Source organism: Phoxinus phoxinus, assembly GCF_949152265.1.
Source record: "Phoxinus phoxinus genome assembly, chromosome: 24".
In the NCBI taxonomy this organism is placed as follows: Eukaryota; Metazoa; Chordata; class Actinopteri; order Cypriniformes; family Leuciscidae; genus Phoxinus; species Phoxinus phoxinus.
In genome coordinates, this window is record NC_136899.1 from 15973864 (window position 1) to 15995498 (window position 21635).

The 21635-nt window shown below is 35.6% G+C and overlaps 3 protein-coding genes across 13 annotated transcripts in view; all 3 read right to left on the bottom strand.

Annotated features, from left to right (window-relative positions):
- The window catches only part of asap1b (ArfGAP with SH3 domain, ankyrin repeat and PH domain 1b), an 82864-nt gene extending 78978 nt beyond the window's left edge, over window positions 1-3886 (bottom strand). For 6 of the 11 annotated variants that reach the window (XM_079600906.1, XM_079600908.1, XM_079600914.1 and 3 more), the window contains exons 1-3: window positions 3747-3886; window positions 3357-3427; window positions 1428-1554 (exon numbers count right to left, since the gene is read on the bottom strand). In XM_079600906.1, coding sequence (XP_079457032.1) covers window positions 1428-1554; window positions 3357-3412 — 183 coding nt within the window. In that variant the 5' untranslated portion in view covers window positions 3413-3427; window positions 3747-3886. Of the gene's footprint in view, window positions 1-1427; window positions 1555-1996; window positions 2090-2158; window positions 2371-3356; window positions 3428-3746 lie in introns of those variants that run through there. The other 5 variants (XM_079600911.1, XM_079600909.1, XM_079600907.1 and 2 more) reach the window with 3 other exon arrangements.
- Window positions 3887-6790: 2904 nt separating this feature from the next.
- gimap4 (GTPase IMAP family member 4) lies at window positions 6791-11471 on the bottom strand. The gene is made up of 3 exons (XM_079602129.1): window positions 11324-11471; window positions 8537-9310; window positions 6791-8266 (listed from the first exon to the last, which is right to left on the bottom strand). Exons 1-3 carry the CDS (start codon window positions 11349-11351, stop codon window positions 8241-8243), a joined length of 828 nt encoding a protein of 275 aa, XP_079458255.1. The 5' UTR covers window positions 11352-11471; the 3' UTR covers window positions 6791-8240.
- Window positions 11472-12377: 906 nt separating this feature from the next.
- chmp4c (charged multivesicular body protein 4C) lies at window positions 12378-19768 on the bottom strand. Its single transcript, XM_079601950.1, has 5 exons — window positions 19276-19768; window positions 16513-16690; window positions 15884-15992; window positions 13414-13540; window positions 12378-13289 (listed from the first exon to the last, which is right to left on the bottom strand). The coding sequence occupies exons 1-5, from the start codon at window positions 19517-19519 to the stop codon at window positions 13228-13230; spliced, it is 720 nt and encodes a 239-aa protein (XP_079458076.1). The 5' UTR covers window positions 19520-19768; the 3' UTR covers window positions 12378-13227.
- Between the last annotated feature and the right edge of the window lie 1867 nt (window positions 19769-21635).

Genomic DNA, 21635 nt, shown 5'->3' on the forward strand with positions numbered 1-21635 from the left:
TTGATATGCATTATATATATACCCTCTTAAAACCCACATATGGTCAGTATTTTAGATGGTTTGCCCAAATCGAGTCTAAAATATCTAGTTAAACGGGCAGAATGCCTTTTCTGATCAGAGCAGGTGTTCAAAGGAATCTTAGCACAGCTATGACTGACTCAATAGGCTATTTTAAGAATTATTTTAAATAACAAAGGACTATGCCAAACAAACACACAACGACGGAGAAGCAAGTTAAAGTAAACTAAAGATATGTGAATCCACCCAAGTAAACTTGCCCTGCTTTTAAACTACAGAATGTCACAAAATGAGATCACCCTTAAGGGTGTCTTATGAAAAGAGAGTAGCTCCTGAATCCCATCAAAACCTCGATTTGCATTTTAAAGTGATGCATGCACAAATACATGCTCTCATGGGCCTTTTACCATAAATTAAACTCAACCATTCTATACATCAGTTGCTTGTTATGAATCACAAAAACATCCATATTCATCCAAGACATGATTCTCAAAGCTGGCATGGACTTTTAACTGTTGTACACCCAATGAATCATCAGTGGAATCAGAAGCCAGACCAGCTGGCAGAACAAAACTGCAGCCCACACTACAGACTGTTGCTCACTGCCTCTCAGATTTCATATGCACTGAAAATATGCAACATATTAATGAACTGTAAAAAATAGATTAAATGTACTAAAGCAAAATAGCAATGAAAACAAATATGATGTACCAATATAAAGTGATGCATGTATGTACAAATGCAAAGCACAATTGTAACAATAAACAGATGCAATAAGTACTAAAGTAAAAAATGCAGTAATGGCAATGCAATAGTATACAAATGCACTAACTCAAAACACCAAAAAATAAATCTACGCAATATACTACTGATACAATGTAAACAGATGTAATAAACTAATATAAACAGATGCAATGTAACAGTTACTTATGCAAATCGCCAAAGAGCTACAACAATACATTGATGCAAACTCAAAGAAACACAGTAAACACACGCAATGGACCCATTCAAAGTAGCAAAGTTATTAAAGGCAATGAACTAATGTAAACAAATGCTACGAAAGACAGATCCAATACAGTAATGCGCTGTCACTGTAAAAAGATGCAGCTGACAAATGCAAGATGCAATAACAGATGTAAAAGACAAATGTAAACAGTAGGGCACTAATAAAAACAGATATGATGTACTTATGCACCACTGTAAAGAGGTGCAGTACAAAGCGCAATGTATTAGTAAATAAATGCAAAGCACGAACATAAACAGATGCACAAAAATACTGCAATGTATAAACGTAAAGGGGTAACTTAGGCTACTAATATAAACAGACGCAATGTATACAAGTGCAAAGTACCAGTGTAAACAGATGCAATCCACTAATGCATTGCAGCACGAGAAAAGCAGTTTCGTACCTCCTCCAACACGCCGACTGTATTCCTGCAGCTCTGCAAGCGGGTGGTGAAGCTGGATGTAGTGGGAGAGTTGTAATCCTCTGTTGTTTCCGACAGAAACTCCGACACCGATATTTGATCCGGCATCCTAAAGCGTGGGTTCGTCCAGAGAATAGATAGAAATGAGTGTTCAGGCGACCGAACGCATTAAAAGGAGAAAAACAAACGAACTTCCGAGGCCGTAGAGATGTTGAGCTAACGGTGCGCGAGATGTCTACTGCAGCAGCACGCGCACGAAACAAACTAACGTTACTAGCACGCGCTAAGCGATTCTCCCTCCGGAAAACACAACGACCTGTTATATCTGGGTTCAGTCGCTCCCCCTGGGACTGGGATAGCACGCTGTCTCACCCCTTACCCCTCGACCATGAAGCTCGGAGTTGATCTGAGATGTTTAGTTGCGAGTCCAACAGTACGCGACGTGAAATGATGCCCACATAACGTTCCCCCGTGTGATGTTTACGACAAACACTGCTGTCTTAACGTCGAATGATGTTGCAGTGCATAGGTGTCAGTGAATGCATTCATACTCCGCTGTTTGTCAAACGACTGATCGCTCCCTGCACTCAGATCGTGTGAAATGCGCAACGCGGAGTGTGTGACATCCGCGCGCACACACACTCGCGCGCTTTGCTCTACATTCGCCCACCCACCCCTCTGCGCATGCTTCGACTCTCACTAAACCCACTCACACAGCCAGGTTCCGTGGGCAGCAGTTCAGTGGTTGACATCGTGTAGGCTATCTGTAGAATGTTATAAAAGTGTATGTTTCTGACATAGCTAGACTTTTGAGGGGAAACTCTTGATCAATGTCAGAAGTTAAAGGGATACTTCACCCAAAAATTGGTTAAACAAAATAGGCCTACTCTCTGGTTGTTCCAAACCATGAGTTTCTTTCTTCTGTTCTGCTGAACAACAAAAGAAGACATTTTGAAGAATGTTTGTAAACAAACAGTTGATGGAAGCCATTTACTTTCTAGTAGGAAATAAATATATGCTTGGAAACCAACATTCTTCAAAATATCTTCTTTTGTGTTCAGCAGAATGAAATGTATACAGGTTTGGAACGGGGTGAGTAAATGACGATGACAGAATTTTTGTTTTTGGGTGAACTATCCCTTTAAGACTTTTTTTATACCGTATTTTATAGTTTATATCGTCAAAAGTAACATTCTTAAAAAGAGGCTAAATAGCTAAAGCATTTGCTTCTAAACTGGCAAAGGTTTTCTAGTCAAGTCTGTAGAAATTATTTTTAATTAAATATGTAAATATACTAAAAAAGTGAATGGAATCCTGAATTAGATATCCACACTGTAAAAAGGTAGGCCTACACTGTACACAGTCAGTCATCATGTAGCTCATTTTCTGCATACAATATACAGTAAATACAACCAACACTATTACAGCAACTCGAATAAATTAATTAAAAGTAAATACGTTTTTCAGTCGTATTTTTCAAATTTCCAGTCAAAGTTAAACAAACCCTCTTTTTTTCAAGCCCCCTCCATTTACAAATAAACCACCATGCAATGTGTATTTGATATTCTTTGTTTTATGACAGAAAATGACATTGATTTAGTTGCCAGTATCTTACTGTACGAAATGACTGATACATTACTGTAGAATATTTTGGAAATGGAATACAAGTGTTATTAGTTTTGAAATAAATCATCAATTTGAGCTTTAGTTTAAGTATGTTTATGTATTGTTAATGTAACAAGTGCGACTTCTACAGGTCAAATGGTGAAATGCATGTAACATTTACTCAATGCATTGTATTTTTGGCACATTCCTGTGGAAAATGGACAGTTATCACACATTTAGAGCTACCTTTTTATAAATATATTTAGTTTTAAGACATTTGATCACTAATAAAATAGAACTCCTTACCGGTTCCATATTGGTTCCTTCGAGGAAAAACTGAGACGAGAGGATGATGATCTCATGACTTCAGCTTGTAGCTTTAATGGGGAAAAACACAGATCATAATGGATGAGCTCATTCTTTACAGATCTATCTTTACTTACATTCCTAACCTTATAGGCCTATATTAATTTAATTCTAAAACAAATAAATCTGACTTAACCCACTCAAGAAAATCAGTTATATTTTTCATAATTTGCTTTATGCTCTAGTTTTTTGTGCTTAATATATCGATAAACTTCATTGATGAAAACCTTTGATTCAAGCGAGAGCTCAAAGAGATTTGCATGTAAAGTAGCCTATAAAGTTCAATAATATACGTAACCTTAACAGAAATATTAAATATGCTATACTCACCAAGATTAATCCCTGAGTTGTGCTGCCATCCTCTCTTCAGTGAGTTTAGTGGGTGTTGGGATATTATCTGCCCATGGGTCCCTTCCCTGCTCGGAGAGGAAGGGAGAAGCGACCATGTGTGCTGAAAAATAGCCTGTTACAATGGCTACAGGATCCAGAACCTAATGACTCAGGAACTACGGAAATCCAGGAGACCTGGGACAGGAAATGTGAGATCTGTGTAAACATGTGCCTTCTCAAGTGAAGTACCCTCAAGCTCACACAGAGTGATATACCACACACGGCTCTGCTGGATGGGGAGCACAGGGTCACGCTTCACTCTATGTAGAATAATAATATTAGATTCAGTATTTTTTTAAGTATTTCGGGTGAAGATTATGCACTTAAAACTGGACTGACTCATGCATTTGTACCAATAGAGTTTTAAAATATACTTATACTTTACTTATAAACAGTTGCATAGGCCTTGAGGATTTGGTTCTTTCCTGAAAATCATGAAGATAAATCCCATTGTGATTCATTGCACATCACATTTAGGACCTATAAGTCACAGCTACACTGGTATTTTGTCTATTTTCCATTCTATGTGTGTATGTGTCATTTTCCTGGTTTTGTTATTTTTGTTTTTCAGAGGGTTACTATTTCTTTAAAATGGAAATGGTGATTCCAGTCAGAAAGAATTATGTATAAAGCCAAAATAATAACACATGGTCATCTAAAGAGGAACTGCCGAGGCTAAGGGGTTCCTGGAACCTGGAATTTTCCGACAGGTTTATTGGGAAGTACCATAGTTAAAAGCAAATGTTTTGTCTGTGCTGACTCAGGCGGGATAGGGGATGAGGTGGGGAACTGGGGGTCAGAGGAGGTTGTCTCTGGATATTTTCTCTGAGCTTGGCAGTAATGTAACTAGACTACTATTCATCAAATAGCCTAAGTAAATACTTGGTCATTCAAAAATATTGATTTGAGTCGAAATCATTATTATTTTATTTTACCTCTATAGCAGTTGGCAAAAAAAAATGTAAGATTAAAAATAAAACCACATGAAAGCAGTTTCTTGGGTAGATGCAGAGAGAGAGAGAGAGAGAGAGAGAGAGAGAGAGAGAGAGAGAGAGAGGGGGGGGGGGGGGGGGGGGGGTGTTGCAAGCGAAATAAATTTCTCTGAGATACGCAAACGTTTTGCGAGCTAAGTCAAAAGCAACAAAATATAATTTCCCCATCCATCCCGCTTGCCAATTGAGAGATCTTTGTTGATACCTATAGACCATAGAACGTGTACATGGCCCTTCCGACAGTCTTGTGGGAATACTTGAATTCCTCTTGCCAACTAAACGGCTTCTCTCGTGTTTTCCAGCTATAGAATGTCTCCTCAAATCTCTGGGCTACAAAAAAAAAAATGCTGGAATGTTGAAGGTATCGTGGAATCCTCATGCTAGAGAAGCACATTATTTGATCTTATGGAAAGACAGCAGGCTTATAATTGACATTTAGGCCTAACATGCGAGAGGGCATTCACTTGCTCTTAGTTTGGAATCAAGGATTTTAAACAAATATAACATGTACAATTACACAAATCATAACCCAAACAATGTAAAACAGAAAAACATGGTTCAGTTCTATTTGCATTTGTTGTAACTCCCTTTTAACTTTTAGGTAGCCGACCATGTCCATAGCTAAACAACTTCCGTTGTTTTCATCTTCCTATCCACTTATGATCTCAATAATTACAAACACTGCTATCCCCATCAGACAATGCTGAGATCGTAGCTAATCGATACACTGCAGAGTTATGGGTAGAGTGCCTGTGCATTGATTTTAATCTACATTGGAGTGAAAAATGTTTCTGTAATTTTAGAGGTCCTTAATGGACTATAGATTTGTGTTGCTGTTCTACAGGTCTAGTTTATAACTGATCTTTCTTTGTATAACTGTCACAATACACACACAGTCTGAAGGGAAGTCTATCCCAGACTGAGGATTTTGTCCTTTTTTGTTTTTACTGACATATTATTTTATGTTCTGTATTTATTAACATTGCTCTTAACAATTTTGATAGGAAATTAAAGTTTAATTATATTCATATAAATGAATAATAAAATACTATTAATGATCAGAAGTCCTGTCTGTGATTAGAGATCATGACAGTAAAAATCCCTACAACATTTTGTTAATTAATATCACCACCTTGTGGTTATAAGCTGTAAAGATAAAAAAATAAAACACATTTATTTTTCTTGACTGACTCATTTTCTGTGGTGTAAGATGATGGAAACAGTGTTATATAATACAAAATAAGTCATTTGAAAATAATAAAAGAGCCCAGTTCAACAGTTTAAAAGCTGTTCAAAGTCATAATAGTTGTTTGAATTAAATCCATATTGCATACATCTAATCAGTCATTTCTAGTGAGTGAATGTACAAACGTTTTAACTGTTACCATGTTTTACCATGCTTACTTAATTGACCACATTATATTAATTAAACGTTTTTGAACTTTTTCAAATGTAAAAATGTTCAAGAAATATAGCAAAAACAGTGTAATGCAAGAAAAGACAGAAATTTGGTAACACTTTACAATACGGTTCAACTTTAGTTAATGCATAACATGAACGGGCCATGAACAATACATTTGTTACAATATTTTTTTTTTTATCTTTGTTAATGTTAGTTAATAAACATTCAGCTGTTCATTGTTTGTTCATGTTAGCTCTCAGTGCATTAACTAATGTTAACAAATACAACTTTTAATGTATTAGTAAATGTTGACATTAACAAAGATTAATAAATGCTGTAGAAGTCCAGTTCATTATTAGTTCATGTTAACTTATGAAACCCTTATTTGAACTCTTATAGAAATTTGATATGAATATATCATTAGAAGAAATGTATAAGAACATACCAGTATAAATGTAATTACATTAATTTAGAACTTACTTATAACTCCTGAATGGTCAAAATAGTCTACATTTATTAAACCTCTACATATTATTTATAACAATACACCAAAACATCAATATTACTCAAAAATGTTTTCAAACTAAATATATTTGCAATGGTTCATTAGGTGGCAGCAAAAGTGAAATGTGGACTTTTGCTCTACAATCACATTAAGACATTTATTTGTTTGTCTTTTTTTTTATTCCAGAATTATTGTGTGCATACATGAGCTTGTTTATAAACAAAATGATTTTCCATTTTCCAGAGCAAAGGAAAAATGTGTGTGTGGGTGTAGGAAAGAGGGTAAATGTATTTTACAAAAGTAATTTGAGACAAATCAGTTCACTTTCAGGTCAAAATGAAACCAAACACAAAAGGTGTAACTATTTAGCTTAAATAGTTAAATCTGAGAAGACAATTCTGTAAATGTGTATTTTGACAGTCTTAACAATCATTATTCATACTAAAAACTATGGATTTTGTGTGTACCTCTTTCGGGTCAAAATGGACCCAGTTGCAATAGGAGGATCTATTTTTATTATGATTAAAAAAGAGCCACAATAGTAATAACAATTATGAATGCAATATATATATAAAAGGAATAATTTAGTAACAACTGTTGAGGTCAAAAGTGAACCATAGTTTGACTGCAGGTTAGCATTATATCCTCATGATAAGAAAAGGTCACAGACATCTGGGAAGGAACTTTTTATGTCTGTCAGAAATGTCAACCGATCTAAAAAGGAATGCATTCATGTAAATCAATTAAAAGAAGTCCATCAAGTTCCATAAGAACACATATATTCCAAAATAAAAACAGTGATGATATTCATTCATAGTGCTTATAACAGTTAAGCAGCAACAGTTTCAGGAGGAAACCATTTATAAAGACATTTAATCGACAGAATGTATTAGAAAAAAAAAAAGAAATTTAGAAATATATTTTTTTAGAAAGCATCACAGCAATCCTAAAACTTCACAGCAATCCTAAAACAATCAGTAACTTCAGGGTGATGAAAATATTTCATATAAAACAGCAATAATTATATTATTAGAAAATAATATAATTATAAAACATCCATAAATATACTTTTGATAAGGATTGGGGACGTACCGTATCTAAAACAGCAGCTATAATGTGAAATAAAATGGAAACCGTAAAATTGGTTTTTGACCATTAATAAATCCACAAAAGCTGTCACCAACGTAACTAACCCATGCTATATTATAATGACTAGACTCTATTTTCATCACATATAATAGTTTAAAAGGGCATGGGTGATTGAGTCAGTGTGTAACTATAGTAGTGATATACTTTTAATCAGTATTGTACTACTGATTTACTAACACAAATGAGTCTTTTGATGATAGTAATTTGTACTGCGTCTTATCCGTTATATATCTAGGTTGAGAAGAATAAGTTTTATAAACCCTACAACCTGAAGCTGCTTGGACTGGTGGACTGATATGTGGGTATCTGACTAATAATTTAGGCACTATTAAGTGCAGTGGAGTTGAGGTAATGAATACAGCAGTGCTGGAACTGGTCACACAGCATTAGTCACTCACTCCTTCAACCAAACCTGCAGAGATAGGAAAACACAGAAATTACATCATTCAAATGCTATGCTGCATCATGCCAAAAAAAGTTTTCATTCAACACTATGCTACCAATTTTCAACATTGTAACAAACAACAGTGTGACACTATGACTGATGTAAGATTAATTCAAGCTTCAATTAGAACAAAGGTTCAGGAGAAGTAAACAGTGTATGCAATAAGAAAAATAAATCCTTCAATAGACAGAACACTGTGAATGCTATCGTGTATTACATGCTGTGACATGCACTCACTCTGTGGAGGATCCACGTCCATGGCCCGCAGCGAGTTGCAGGAGCCGTTCTGTTTGGGTCTAGCGCCGAGCTCCCTGTTCTCTTTCACTGAATTGGTGTTCAGACTCGGAGTTTGACTTTGTGTTTTAGTTTCATCTGCCTTCAGGATGAAGTAACCACCTTCGTCAGCTACAATCTTCTCAACCTTCGCCATCAGCTGAGGCAGCTGCGGGTGCTCGCCAAAAATATAGTTATTGATGACGTGGTACCTCTTCTTACACTTGTCCACCACCCACTGAAGGTCACGACCTTCCCTTCGTATATGCCTTTCTATGGACTTGTCCTTCAAAATCTCTGCCCAGGTGAACACCACCATCGTGTGCTTCCACACGTCTTCTCCGAACATCGCCAAATTCTCCTCTATACGAGCCCGGTCCGTTTCGGTGAACATGCCCACCGGTATGACCAGCAGGAATGCGTGGGGTCCAGGTGTGCACATACTTACACTTCGGACTATCTCCTGCTTATAGTCTTCCGGTGTGGTCTGGGCTGAAAACCAGCCAGGAGTGTCTATTACTGTTACTTTGCGCCGATCCACCTCAGTTTCGCGTTTCACAGAGAATTCTGCGGCACGCTCCAGACGAAACTCTTCACGCCCCAGGATGGTGTTGCCGGTTAGGCTTTTCCCCGGCCACCTCCAGCCCAGCAGGACCAGACGGAGCTCAGGGAGACGGTTCGCCTCACGGGCGGCTGCCGCCAACCGCTTCTCTTCCTCAGGGTCGAGTTGGTCGTCAGCTGTAGGGTACCAATACATTATTATTATTATGAGGGTCAAAAATGGCACCCTGGAAAATTAGGGGTTGGTAAGACTATTTTAAGACAGAAGACATACACTAAAAATGTGTAGCTGCTATTGCTATACCATGCATTTTACCATGGCTTTTAAGCACTGTTTTGACAAATCAGCATCCAGCATTTTAAAAGTGTTTTTATGCATAGATAAACTTTTTCTTTTCTTTTTTACAAATTTCTTTATTTTATTATTTAACAAATTTCTTTATTTTATATGGAAGCTTGTTTCTGCCACAGAATGAAAAATAAAAAAGGTAATTGCGACTTTTTATTTTACAATTCTGACCTTTTTTTTTTTAGCATTTGCTTAGAGTTTACATCTCGCAATTATAACTTTTTCTCAGAATTGCGAGATATAAACTCGTAATTGCGAGTTTTAAAGTCAGAATTTTGAGATATAAACTTGCATTTCTAACTTTATAACTTGCAATTGCCAGTTTACATCTCACAATTCTGAGAAACAGTTATAATTGCGAGATGTAAACTCGCAAATGCGTGAAAAAAAGTCTGAATTGTGAGATAAAGTTATTAATAATAATAATAATAAGTTTAATTTATATTGCACTTTACACGTGAACAAACATATCTCAAAGTTGCAATCATCTTTTCTTTTTTTTTCTGTGGTGGAAACGAGTTTCTATGAATAGCTGGCTGTAAATTCTTCAGAATTTCTCTTTTCGTGTTCTGCAGAAGAAGAAAAAAAGTCATTCAGGTTAACAAAGGCACAAGGGTGAGTAAAAGAATTTTACCTGTATGAACTTTTTTTTTATTTAGATGAACCATCAAGTATAGGTATTTACTAAACTCGCTATTGCGAGAAATTTCATAATTGTGAGGGAAAAAAAAGTCATAATTGTGAGATAAAAAGTCAAAATTACCTTTTTATTTTTTATTCAGTGGCGGAAACAAGCTTTCATAATTTTGTTTGTGGTAGGAAAAATGTTTTAATGTTTTTGAAAGAAGTCTCATACTCACCAAGGCTGCATTTACTTCAAAAACACAGTAAAGACAATTAGGCTAAATTGTAAAATAGTATTGCAAAATTAAAATAACTGTTTTCACTTTTGATATTTATTTATTCCTGTGATGACAAAAATGAATTTTTCAGCAGCAATTTCTCCAGTCTTCAGTGTCACATGATCCTTCAAAATTAGTTCTAATCTAATGATGATTTGGTGCTTAATAATAATTTATTTTCATTATAAAAGTTGCTTAATAACTAGTTTTAGGATTCTTGAATGAAATAATAATAATTAAATTAAATAAATAAAAAGTACTTACTGACCCTAAACCTCTGAACGGCAATGTAGGTTTGCTTAGTATTTTAATCATTATGTATAATATAGTGAAATACTTTTGGATATAATGATAACTGGGAAAACACAATAACACATACGTCAAACAAGCATTGCCCAGAATGGATTTTCCCAGTGGTGTAAACATGGCGTTTTTATCTGAAAAGTGATATTATGACATCTAGTTTCTCCTTCAGGCTTGAGAAAGGAGGAAATAGATGACCAATACCTTAATATTCACCTAAACTGCCAAGCAACATTACTATTAAAGTAAAACCCTTATAAAAACTCGATATTTAGAGATTGTATGTAACTTGCAGTCACCGAAAAAACTAAACGGACTAAATTGAGTTTACGTGTAAATGACTCTTTAATATAGCATATTCGTTGATAAAGAATCACTTCTTTCACATAACTACGTTTCACATGTTTTTCGTCTTGTGAGAGGGTCTGTTGTGACTTTAGTCCACCTGTGAACGTCATACCTGTCTGAATGGGCAGCGGAAACAGTGAGACGTGTCACATTCACCCGAAACACACACACACACACACACACACACACACACACACACCGGCTACAATAGTTCGCACAAAGCCAAATTAAAGTATGAGTGTTGCGTTGTTTAAGCATTGTTCAACAGTATATTTTAAAACAACTTACCAGTTGAATTTGGTCTGTTTGAGCTCATGACGATGCCGTGTTTGTAACTTCAGTCGTGTGTCAGTAATCGGGGAGAAAAAGAGCGATTTCCTGCTTGCTTCTTGAAGGGCGCGGGAGGGAGATGTCTAATATTCGTGAACAAGTCTTTTGATTCGGATCTTTTCAATGAATCGGTTGAACCATAGTTCACGGTTCTTGGTCAAACCGTTCATCAGCTGTTTTTTTAAGATGTTGCGGATAAAATATGTAAAATATGCTTGAATATAAAAATATAACATATGGGTACACAGATGGAAATTGCAGTATTTCTTTCAATTTGTTTAAAATAAAATTACGAACTGAACTGGCACACGTGGCAGATTACAATAAACACTCTTGTTAATTAAAACGTAATAAACAATGTGACTAAAATGTATTTACTGTAGCGTTTTAAGCGACCACATAATCGCGTAATTAAAAGATGATTCAAAAGAATCATCGGTTCTTTTCCAGACCAGACCATAGAAATGTTTACGTAGGATATATTTGACCACTCCAGACACGTCGGCGCTCCCGCCATCTTGGAACGGGCTTACATGTCGTCACCGGTCGTCACTCACAAGAATCAAATGCCACCATATTATTCTTCCAAATCCTTTCAATTAAAGGATATAATTTGTTACTATAAAGAAGATAAAGCTAATACTTCAATTAATTACATTGTTAATTTTTTTATTTTGTTTGGAAACATTTTTATTCACAAGCAAAAATTCTCTAAATCGCAGCCTACTTTTCCGCATTTCTAAACCGAAATTGATACATTTCTGAAGTCTCTAAGGTTGATTAAAAACAAGAAAAGTGACAGATTCTTGAAATATTATGATGATATTTTTAATAATACCACTGATGCATAATGTTTCCTCTGTGTATGTCTTTTATTTTATTTATTTATTTAAATTTTTATATATGTGAAGTTTTACATATACTTGATACAATTTAATTAATGTAGAAGTTCTATTTGTTCTGTTCTTTATATCTGCTTGTTATTTGATACATATTTAATAAATAAATAAATAAAATAAAAATATGCCACCACATTGACTAGCTTCTGGTTGTAAAACTGCCGATTATAAACTCTAAAAGAAATGGGATAACCTTTCACAGGTGGGAATGTGTTAGTTTGTGTTTTTATATGTAGGCTATTGTCTCAATTATGACCGATTTGACCGTTTTTACTATGGTAACTTTTTAATGTCGTGTTAGCTGACGCCGTCATCTTACTATAGGCTATAGTGTTAGTTTAGCAAAAGTTTAGTTGACCGTTCCAATATGGCGGATGGCTTAGATACACCCATATAAACTACCGCTGAGGAATCTATGGGTCAAACAAGTGCTGGTCTTTTTCAAAAACGCCATACTACTATGGTTACTATAATTACTAGAAACATTTTCGTCTTATCCGCAAGATATTTAATTGAACTGCCAAGCAGAAATTTTTTTGACATATCTGCTGTTTTGGAATATAGGTCGGCCTACTTGTAGTAACTGTAATTGCAAATGTGTGTCAAAACCAAGACTTTATCATTTTGAATAAAAAAAATATGCGATAAATTTGATATTTAAAGTTTATTTTCACCCAAACCCCAGTATTTTACATTTAATTAAAAAATAACAGTTTAATATTCTTTAATCATAAATTGCTACTATTTACACCAAGTTGCCAGCAAAGTAATCCTTCATCTTAAAGATCAACACATAACATAATAATTAGTTTTAATACAATATACAAATGTTAAGTTTGATTGCTTTTCTTTTTTCATTTTTTTTTCTTACAAAATTGCAATTATTTGCAGGATGTAGAGCTAAAAGTGAAAGTGAATGTAAAGTAGAAAGAAGAAAGAGCATTTGTGTGTGTGCACTGCTGCTTATGAAGCCCACGCAGCCAGCCTCTTCATATCATGATCATCCTCCACTCTCTTCTTGGAGGCTGAAAGAGTGAAATAACAGACATTTCAATGAAGCACAGACTGTATAAATGGGCCTGACTGGTCTTTTGCCAAATTTGAAAGCATTTGTAGATATTGAATGTGTGGGTGTCATTGCACACTTACTTGCATGGCGGGTTGGTCTTGTGCTAGGCAGTTTGGTGGTAGGTGCACTTGGTAATCTTCCCATATTCTTCATAATTTCTTCATGTTCTTCCTGTTCCAACTCAGCCAGCTCTGCCAACAATTCATCCTGTAAAAACATAAAAATGAGTACAGAACATCTTATAAACTGAAGGCTGTCAATTAATTAAAACAATGAATCATGTTCTCCGTTTTAACCTAAATTATCTTGAAACTGATGAAATGTTCCAATAAAAATATTATCTTTCCAACTGTGCATTCTGAATTATAAATAAATATATTTCCCCAGCAGTCTAGAGCTCGTCTTCTAATTAACAGTGTTTTTATCTTACTGATCATATTTGTTGAGTTTACATTTTTTAATTTGACTGATGAAAAAATATTGCTTATGTGTGCTGGTGCTCAGATTCCAGCCTTTTCAAATATTTGAAAGAGTGAATGTGCCTTACAAAAAATTAACGGTAAATATTTAATTAATCTAAAACATTAACACACACAGGGTAAAGGAGAATGACAGTCAACTACCTTGAAAATGAAATACCGGTAAGCATTTTTGGCATAAACATGTAAATTAGAATAGTGATTCAAATATTTACCGGTAATTCAAATAAATAAATGTTCGTACTGATCTTATTCGCCGGGTCTCACACGCACTTCAGCATCGTGGCCACTAGTTTAAACGAGCACTGACACCCTGTGGTGAAATAATCACGTATATTTAACAACTTCTGCCTTCTCAGATCGGCTTGGGTTGGACTAAAACTTCATGTTCCATTGAATTAGGAAAATTGTTTACACAGTAATCATCAGATTATCTCTCCTCCTGTCTCTGAAAATGTCCAGATTTTTTAAGGGGTCATCGGATGCAAAATTCACTTTTATATGGTGTTTGCATATAAATGTGTCTTTGGAGTGTTAACCACCATACAATGAAAAAATCCATTCACTCTTTTAATCCTCAAAAAGTCTAAACACTTAATAATCAGGCCATTTGGATTTTCTGAGCACTATGATGTCATAATGCTCATGCCCCGCCAACGACCACTGACGGACTGTCCCGTATTAGCATATTTCTGCTCTCAGCCATTCGACACCCCCCCCATAGAGACCGAGCGTAACGCGTCATAATCTGAAGACCACGCCCACCGGGGCGTGACAGAAGAAAAGTGACAGAAAAAACAAGACAGAAAAATGCCTAAAAGCTGCTGTGTGACAAGGTGTACAATAAACAAGCTAAGAAACCCAGAAATACGTTTTTATAAGCTGTCGACCCCAAAAACCGAGCGTTTACGGACTTAAAAGTGGATCACTTAAGCTGGACCATGACGCTATTTTCTTCTAGATCTGCTGTACAGTCGCAACAAACTTTGTTGCATTATTTTCCTGTTATCACTGTAAAGCTGCTTTGAAACAATCTGTATTGTAAAAAGCATTATATAAATGAAGGTGACTTGACATACTACATGTACAGTAGCTTTCTTTAGAAAAAAAAAGAAAACAGTCGTAGTACATTTAGATTGTAATTATACATATCTCTATGCCATCTTAGTAGTTTAATTGATGATATATTAATGCAATAAATATTATTGGCTTTCCATGATTAATCCAATTTATGTTCATATCATTTAACTAATCATAAATCGTTAAAAACTCGCTTCAAGAATAAACAGCGTACATTATTGTATGCATTTCTGTGTATTGTATTCATTTTTAGTATCTCGAACTCTCTTATCCAAACAGCTTTTAGCACCTAAAGGTACCGTTTACACGACAACAATGTACTAAAAACGGAAAAGGTTTTCCTTCGCGTTTTTCTCGTACAGGCAACAACATTGTCAAAACGATCCCCATTCACACAGATCACTGAAAACGGGGGAAAAAACCCAGCTGTATTCTGCATGCCAGGTCAGTAGTTGACGATGATACTTTATAAAGAAACAACTGCGCCTATAGACTGAACACGTATTACGCATGCGCATGATGCCACCGTTTTTCACAAATTTGTTTTTGATGTTTACACGGAGACGACAGCGGTATTGTTTTCAAAAACTTGCACTTTGTAACCCGCTTTCAAAAGCTTGCATTTGCAGGCCCCTTCTCATTTATTTGATTCTGACATAATATTTGACCACGGCTGTTTCTCGTGACTTTTACCTCTGTAAAATTAGGCAACAACTGGGTAATGATGTTGATAGGCTACCCATCCTTTCAAGGTAATGGCATTGCTAAATTGGATTAGTTTGGATGGTCACACTAAAGCCCCTTTCACACAGAGATTCCGGAAAATACACAGATAAATTATTATGATTATGATTTAGTGCGTGAAAAAGGACTGCAATCTTGTTTTATTCCTGACCCTGTTTTCATGTGAAGTAAATGGAGTCGAGGAGTCAATTCTGTCGACTTCTATGGTTAGAGTTGGGAGTTGAACATCCCTATTTGTAATATGTACCTCATCAAACTGATCACCAAAAGGTTTTGAGATGGCATCACTGATCTCTTGAGCTACTTCCTGTTGTTCTGTAATGTCCTGCATGAGGGAGTCAATGTTATCCAGATCTCTGAAAGTGAGAGAAACAGAATGATTGATTAGTTGATGACATTTGCTAACAACTGTTCAATTCACTGGTACATTTGAAGATGTATGCAACGGTCATTTATCATCATTATACAAAATATTTTACTATAGATATCTGTAGTTTTGTAGTACTGATCAATCAAAAACAAGTATTTCTGAGAACCATGTAATAAGCAATGATATGTTTTTTGTTAATAACTGAATGTAAAATACAGCAATAGGTGCCTTCACGCTGTCGTAATTACCATAATTATGAAATTTCAACTTGTAAAAAGCGTTGAAGAGCTCGTAATTACAAATGTTCAGATCGCTCCTACTTGTACCACGTGATTGCTGTACCACCTGACCACCACATATTCATTTAGGCATTGATAGTGTTAACATAGAAATGCAAAATTCCCAGTACGAGGAAGTGAACAGCTCTGAGTAGAATGTCATGTGTTGTCATTTCGAAATTACGGTAATTACGACATAGCGCGAACGCAGTAAATGATGAAACGCACATGTTCTGGTGAACCCCTTTGATGGCTTTAGCTGCGTAACCCAAGTTCTTCAGAACCTCTGTGTTTGTGGTGGCATTCTCAAGGGCCTCTCGCTGGAACTCAATAGTGGACAGGGTCCCGTCGATCTGAATCAGCTGCTGCTCGAAACGCTTCTTCCTCTTAAGAGCCTGAAGTGCAGCTGAGGAAAAAGTTTTTTATTGTGGTCAAAATCATCAAATATTTCCCCGGAAAAGTCAAAAGTCAAATGCAAAAGATCAATGCTCTTAATCATACTGAACGTGATCAACTGCATTTTATGTAGCAATGCTGCATACTAGCATATTGAATACAATGTGCCTCTGTTTAAGCTGTATACCTGCATGAAGAAAAATTAGAAGACATTTGTTTAACCTGTTCTCTTTGGAAAGAGAAAAAGCTAATAAAATAACTGCAACAACTGAGTAATGACGTTGATAGGCTAATCATCATTTCGAGTTAATGGTATCTCTCTAAATTGGATTAATCAACAACAAAAGGAAACCAAAGAAACTGAATTTCAAGTGAACAACAAAAATCATGAATTTTTTAGAAAGAATGGATAATATTTTACACACAAAATTACTTGTAGGTTTACTTTTATACATTTTGTAAATTAAAGATCAGATAAGCTCATAGAAGTTGATCTAAGACAAGTGAAGAAGTTAAATTATTGTTTGACTTTACATGACCAGGAACTAGATAAATATAAATTTTTTAATCTTTAAAATGAATGCTCAAAGTTGAGTAAATGTAATTAGTTACTGTACTTAAGTATCTTTTTGGCTACTTTGTAGTTTTACTGAGTATCAAAGATATTCACAACTTTTACTCTCAACTTGACTACATGTTTGAATAAGTATATGTACTCTTTACTAAAGTGTATTTGTATTACTCATTACATTTGGCAGTTTGTATCTGCTATAAAGTAGCGATATCAGCATCTAGGGCATTGAAGGTACTTTAACTTGTGCGCTTTTCCATACCAAAACTTGTCAACAAGGCTACTTTACATGAATTTGAGTGCAGTAGCAGGTAGTCGCTGAATCACAGGTGTTTCATATAAGATGAGGCCGAAACCAGCACGTTTTCCCGTGAGGAGAATTTTGAGGAGATTCCCCCCTTCCATATGTGAAGCACTTTGAGGTCCCAGAAAAAGCGCTATATAAATGTAAAAAAATATTATTATAATTATTATTATTAAGTAGGCTTTGACCATTTCATTTTACTTAACATTATTTTATTTATCCGTTATATTAAAGCAACCTGTTTGAAGGATATTGGTATATGCCCATTTTGAGCACTTGAGCTCAAATGAGACTTGGGTGTTTGTTATAGTTTGTAGTGTTTAGGAAGCCATTTTGTCGACCTTGATTTATTGCAATTTTATTTTGGTTTTAGAAAATAAACACACAATTGCTCTCCAGCTGTTTCTTGTTTTTCACTGGAATAATGTGTCTTGGGTGTTGAGGACTAGTGCATCTTTGAGCATACCTTCTGTACAAGTAAAATACTTAAGTACTGCTATTAAAATCAGATACTCTAACCCCCAGTTTCACAGACGAGGCTTAAGCTAGTCCAAGACTAAAATGCATGTTTTAGCTGTTTTAACTGAAAGCTTTTTGCATTGATATCTTATATGAAAATGGCATTGTTTTGTCTTAAGATGCACCGCAGTAATGCTTTTAAGGCATGTTTATAAAAGCTACTCAAGTGTCCTAATTGAACTAATGCCTATGGCTTAATCTAAACCCTGTCTGTGAAACTATGCATAAGATTTTTACTCAAGTCATATTGAAACTGGTGACATATAACTTGTAATGGAGTCATTTTAGCTGTAATGTATCTGCACTTTTACTCCAGTGTGGTTACTTTTCAGGTACTTTTTACACCTGGCTCCACATGTGATGCCTGGGTGTAAACTCCATGCTTGTGGTAATCATAGACAGTGGTAATGCACAAATGGTAATGCACAAATGGACAACTGTAAATGAGGCGTGTCCAGATGCCTGTTTTAGGAGCAACAGCTGGGCGTCACTCCACATAAACAAAAGCCATGTTTCATAGGCATGTTTCAGTGGGGTGTTGTTACACTTTCAAAGGAAAATTATGTAACCGACAGTTTTCTCTTAATCGTTTAGTTAACTACAGAAAGAGCAAAACAAAAAGTCTTGGATAATTTTTATTATTATTGCTATTTTCAAGTGCTGTAGCCTGTTTAGAAATCTTTTTTAAATAATCTATGAAAATCCATCATAAAAATATTAATTACATTAACGTTCATATCTAAATTAAGTGTGGAATAAACCATTGTGTATACTTTTGTGAAAATATTTTTTATAAACCTTCAGTGTCAGTTCTTGTCATTTCCGCCAAAGACCAAAAAAAAAAAAAAAAAAAAAAAAAAAAAAAAAAACTTTGTGTAGCCTACTTTATGGCGACAACAAGAGATTGATTGAGATAAATATGATCAAAGGAAAATATTACTTGTGACCACAATAATTTTATTTATTTTGCATCGTATAATGTAATTTTATCCAGGTAGGCTACTCAAAATATTAACCTTATCAGTAATCTCGTCAAACGAGGCGGCTATTTTATTTCAGATGTCATTTCCATCGCTGCCATGAACTTTCAAGGGTAGGCTACAAAAATATAAAAATCAAAATGACAGAATAAGACATCTTATGATGGCCAAAAGTGCTCATAGAAGTAGAAAGTCCCATTCTACGTAGGTCCTAACGTTACCTCTCTTGTTTTTTGTTCCATTCTTTTTGGCAATGGTGAGCTCCTGCTCGATTCTGATCTCCAGGTATTGCTGTTTTTTCGTTAACATGGCCTCGGTCTCTCTCAGTTTGTTGATGGCCTCCTGTGGTGATGCACCCGACCGGGACCGGTGCTTAGATCTAGAACTGGACCCAGAACTAGAACTGGGTCTGGAGCTAGATGAGCTTGATGAGCTCACTTTAAAAATCTTTGAAATTTTACTCATTTTTTTCCCGAAGGTAGGCCTATCCTGCTTACTTCTAGTTAAAGATCCAACGTGCTTAAAATTCTAATTCTTAAAAGGATCGCGAGAGAAAGTGGCAATTCTTGACAGTCTGCTTTTCAGATTCAATTCAAAACACAAACGTAACTCTTCCTGAAATTCAACACCTGTGCGCACGTCTCTGAAGACACGCCCATTGAACAGAATCAGCCGACAGAATGAAGTAACACAATGGGCGGGGCAATGTAGCCCGTATATTGCCTTTTATTGGTGAGGTATAAATAATGATTCCTTTATTTAGACTAGAGTATTTCATTTCCGCAATGGACGATTCAGCACAACACTGATGTAATCCAGTCGAATGACACAGTAGACTTTCCTAGTCAAAATAAACCTGGAGTCAGTTTTCTGATATTCTTTAGCCTATTCCATTATTTAATGGTATCTATAATTAATCAAACAATTTGTCTTGACCAATATCATAGCCATTAAATAACCATTTAATGAAACCGACAGTTTCAGGTTGTCACATTTATTTAGACAAAAAATAATTTCTATAAAAATGGAACATTTTAATTACATGTTCATATTTAACTTTGTTACGTCATTAACCATTAAATGGACAGGAACATTAAAGTATTTCAGAAATGTTATTTTCCAACATTAAGACTCAAATAATAAAGTTTATTATTCATACCTTGTTAATTATTATTATTGTGTACTTTGTATTGCCAAATGTAAAGGCCCTTTCACCCCAAAAGTGAAATGAATAAGCCTCAGATTGAAGGAGATGCAAACTAATAACCTGTATAAATAATAGCGAGCGCAGCTCAAACAAACCTTTCAGCTTTCAAAGCAGCTTTACAGTGATAACAGGAAAATAATGCAACAAAGTTTGTTTAGCTATACGAAAATAGCTGTAAAAAAGTTATTAATTTAGTTCATTTATATAGCCGCTCTGGAGAAAAACGTGATGTCAGCTCAGTTTAGTTCTCATATTATGGTGTAAATGCAGGCAGATCAATAATATTGTTGAATATGAAATTTAGTCTAGAACTACATAACCATCATGCTCACACAGCGCTCACAATGCTTACTCCTGTTTTCTCTCAACATGTGGACAGGGAAGTGTCAGTGGGAGAACAAAGTAACTTGCGTTACTTATTTGAAAAAGTATTTTGTGTGTGTGTCTCCTCCAGTCTCTTCAGCTTGACTCACCGCAGCCTCTTCCTGATCTCTGATCAGCTGTGTGACCTCAGAGCGGCTTCTCCCAATGGAGCGGTAAAGAGTAAAGATCCACTCACTTTTTTCTCCACTGATGCCAGTGCTGTTAGGACACAATCACCTCATACTGCTGCTCACACTGAGTCTAAAACTGCTCTTCTGTCTGTTAGCTGTTGTTCCACTCAAACTCACCTTATGAGAGTCCAAGCCTGTCTCAGCTCCTGGAGCTCCTTCTCTATCTCCTGGATTCTTTCATCATATTTTCTTTGAATCTCTTTCAGACTCTGTTAGAAAATCAGATAACCATAAACTTCAGCTATACAGCATAAACCAGCATTTTTCAATGTCTGAAAAATGTCTGCAACTGTTTATCTTTCATCTCTGTTTCAACTGTTACAGTATCATGGCTTTTGTGTTCATCCATTGTACACAGATAACAAATGCACTAGTAGATATTTAGCTGTTCATCATGTTTCGTGCAGATCATCTCTCTTGTAGTCGTCCAGTGGCATTAATCAATTTGTGTTTCTTACTTCTGAAGAACTTCTTATGTTGTTGCAGGTGATTTTGACAGTAAGAGTTCTGACACTGCACAGACAGGACTTGACAGCTTGTGTTTTCTCCCAGTACAGACATCACACTCCACATCTCCAGATCCAGTGTAACAATCAGCAGTTTGGAGTCTCGTCTTCTTCAGTTTTTCCAGCGTTTCAGCAAATATGAATACACACACACACACACACACACACACACACACACACACACACACACACACACACACACACACACACACACACACACACACACACACACACACACACACACACACACACACACACAGAGCGCATGTAGTAATTGTTCCGCATTTGTCATTGAGAGCATATGGCGTAATTTA

Bases quoted from the DNA above. Each gene is read 5' to 3' on its own strand.
- gimap4 (XM_079602129.1), bottom strand. From the start codon at position 11,351: ATGAGCTCAAACAGACCAAATTCAACTG. The intron at 9,311-11,323 runs GTAAGTTGTTTT...GGTACCCTACAG, and splicing joins AAACAGACCAAATTCAACTG to CTGACGACCAACTCGACCCT. The intron at 8,267-8,536 runs GTGAGTGCATGT...CTATCTCTGCAG, and splicing joins GGACGTGGATCCTCCACAGA to GTTTGGTTGAAGGAGTGAGT.
- chmp4c (XM_079601950.1), bottom strand. From the start codon at position 19,519: ATGAGTAAAATTTCAAAGATTTTTAAAGTGAGCTCATCAAGCTCATCT. The intron at 16,691-19,275 runs GTAACGTTAGGA...CTTTTTCCTCAG, and splicing joins TGGAACAAAAAACAAGAGAG to CTGCACTTCAGGCTCTTAAG. The intron at 13,541-15,883 runs GTACATATTACA...ATGTTTTTACAG, and splicing joins TTGGTGATCAGTTTGATGAG to GATGAATTGTTGGCAGAGCT.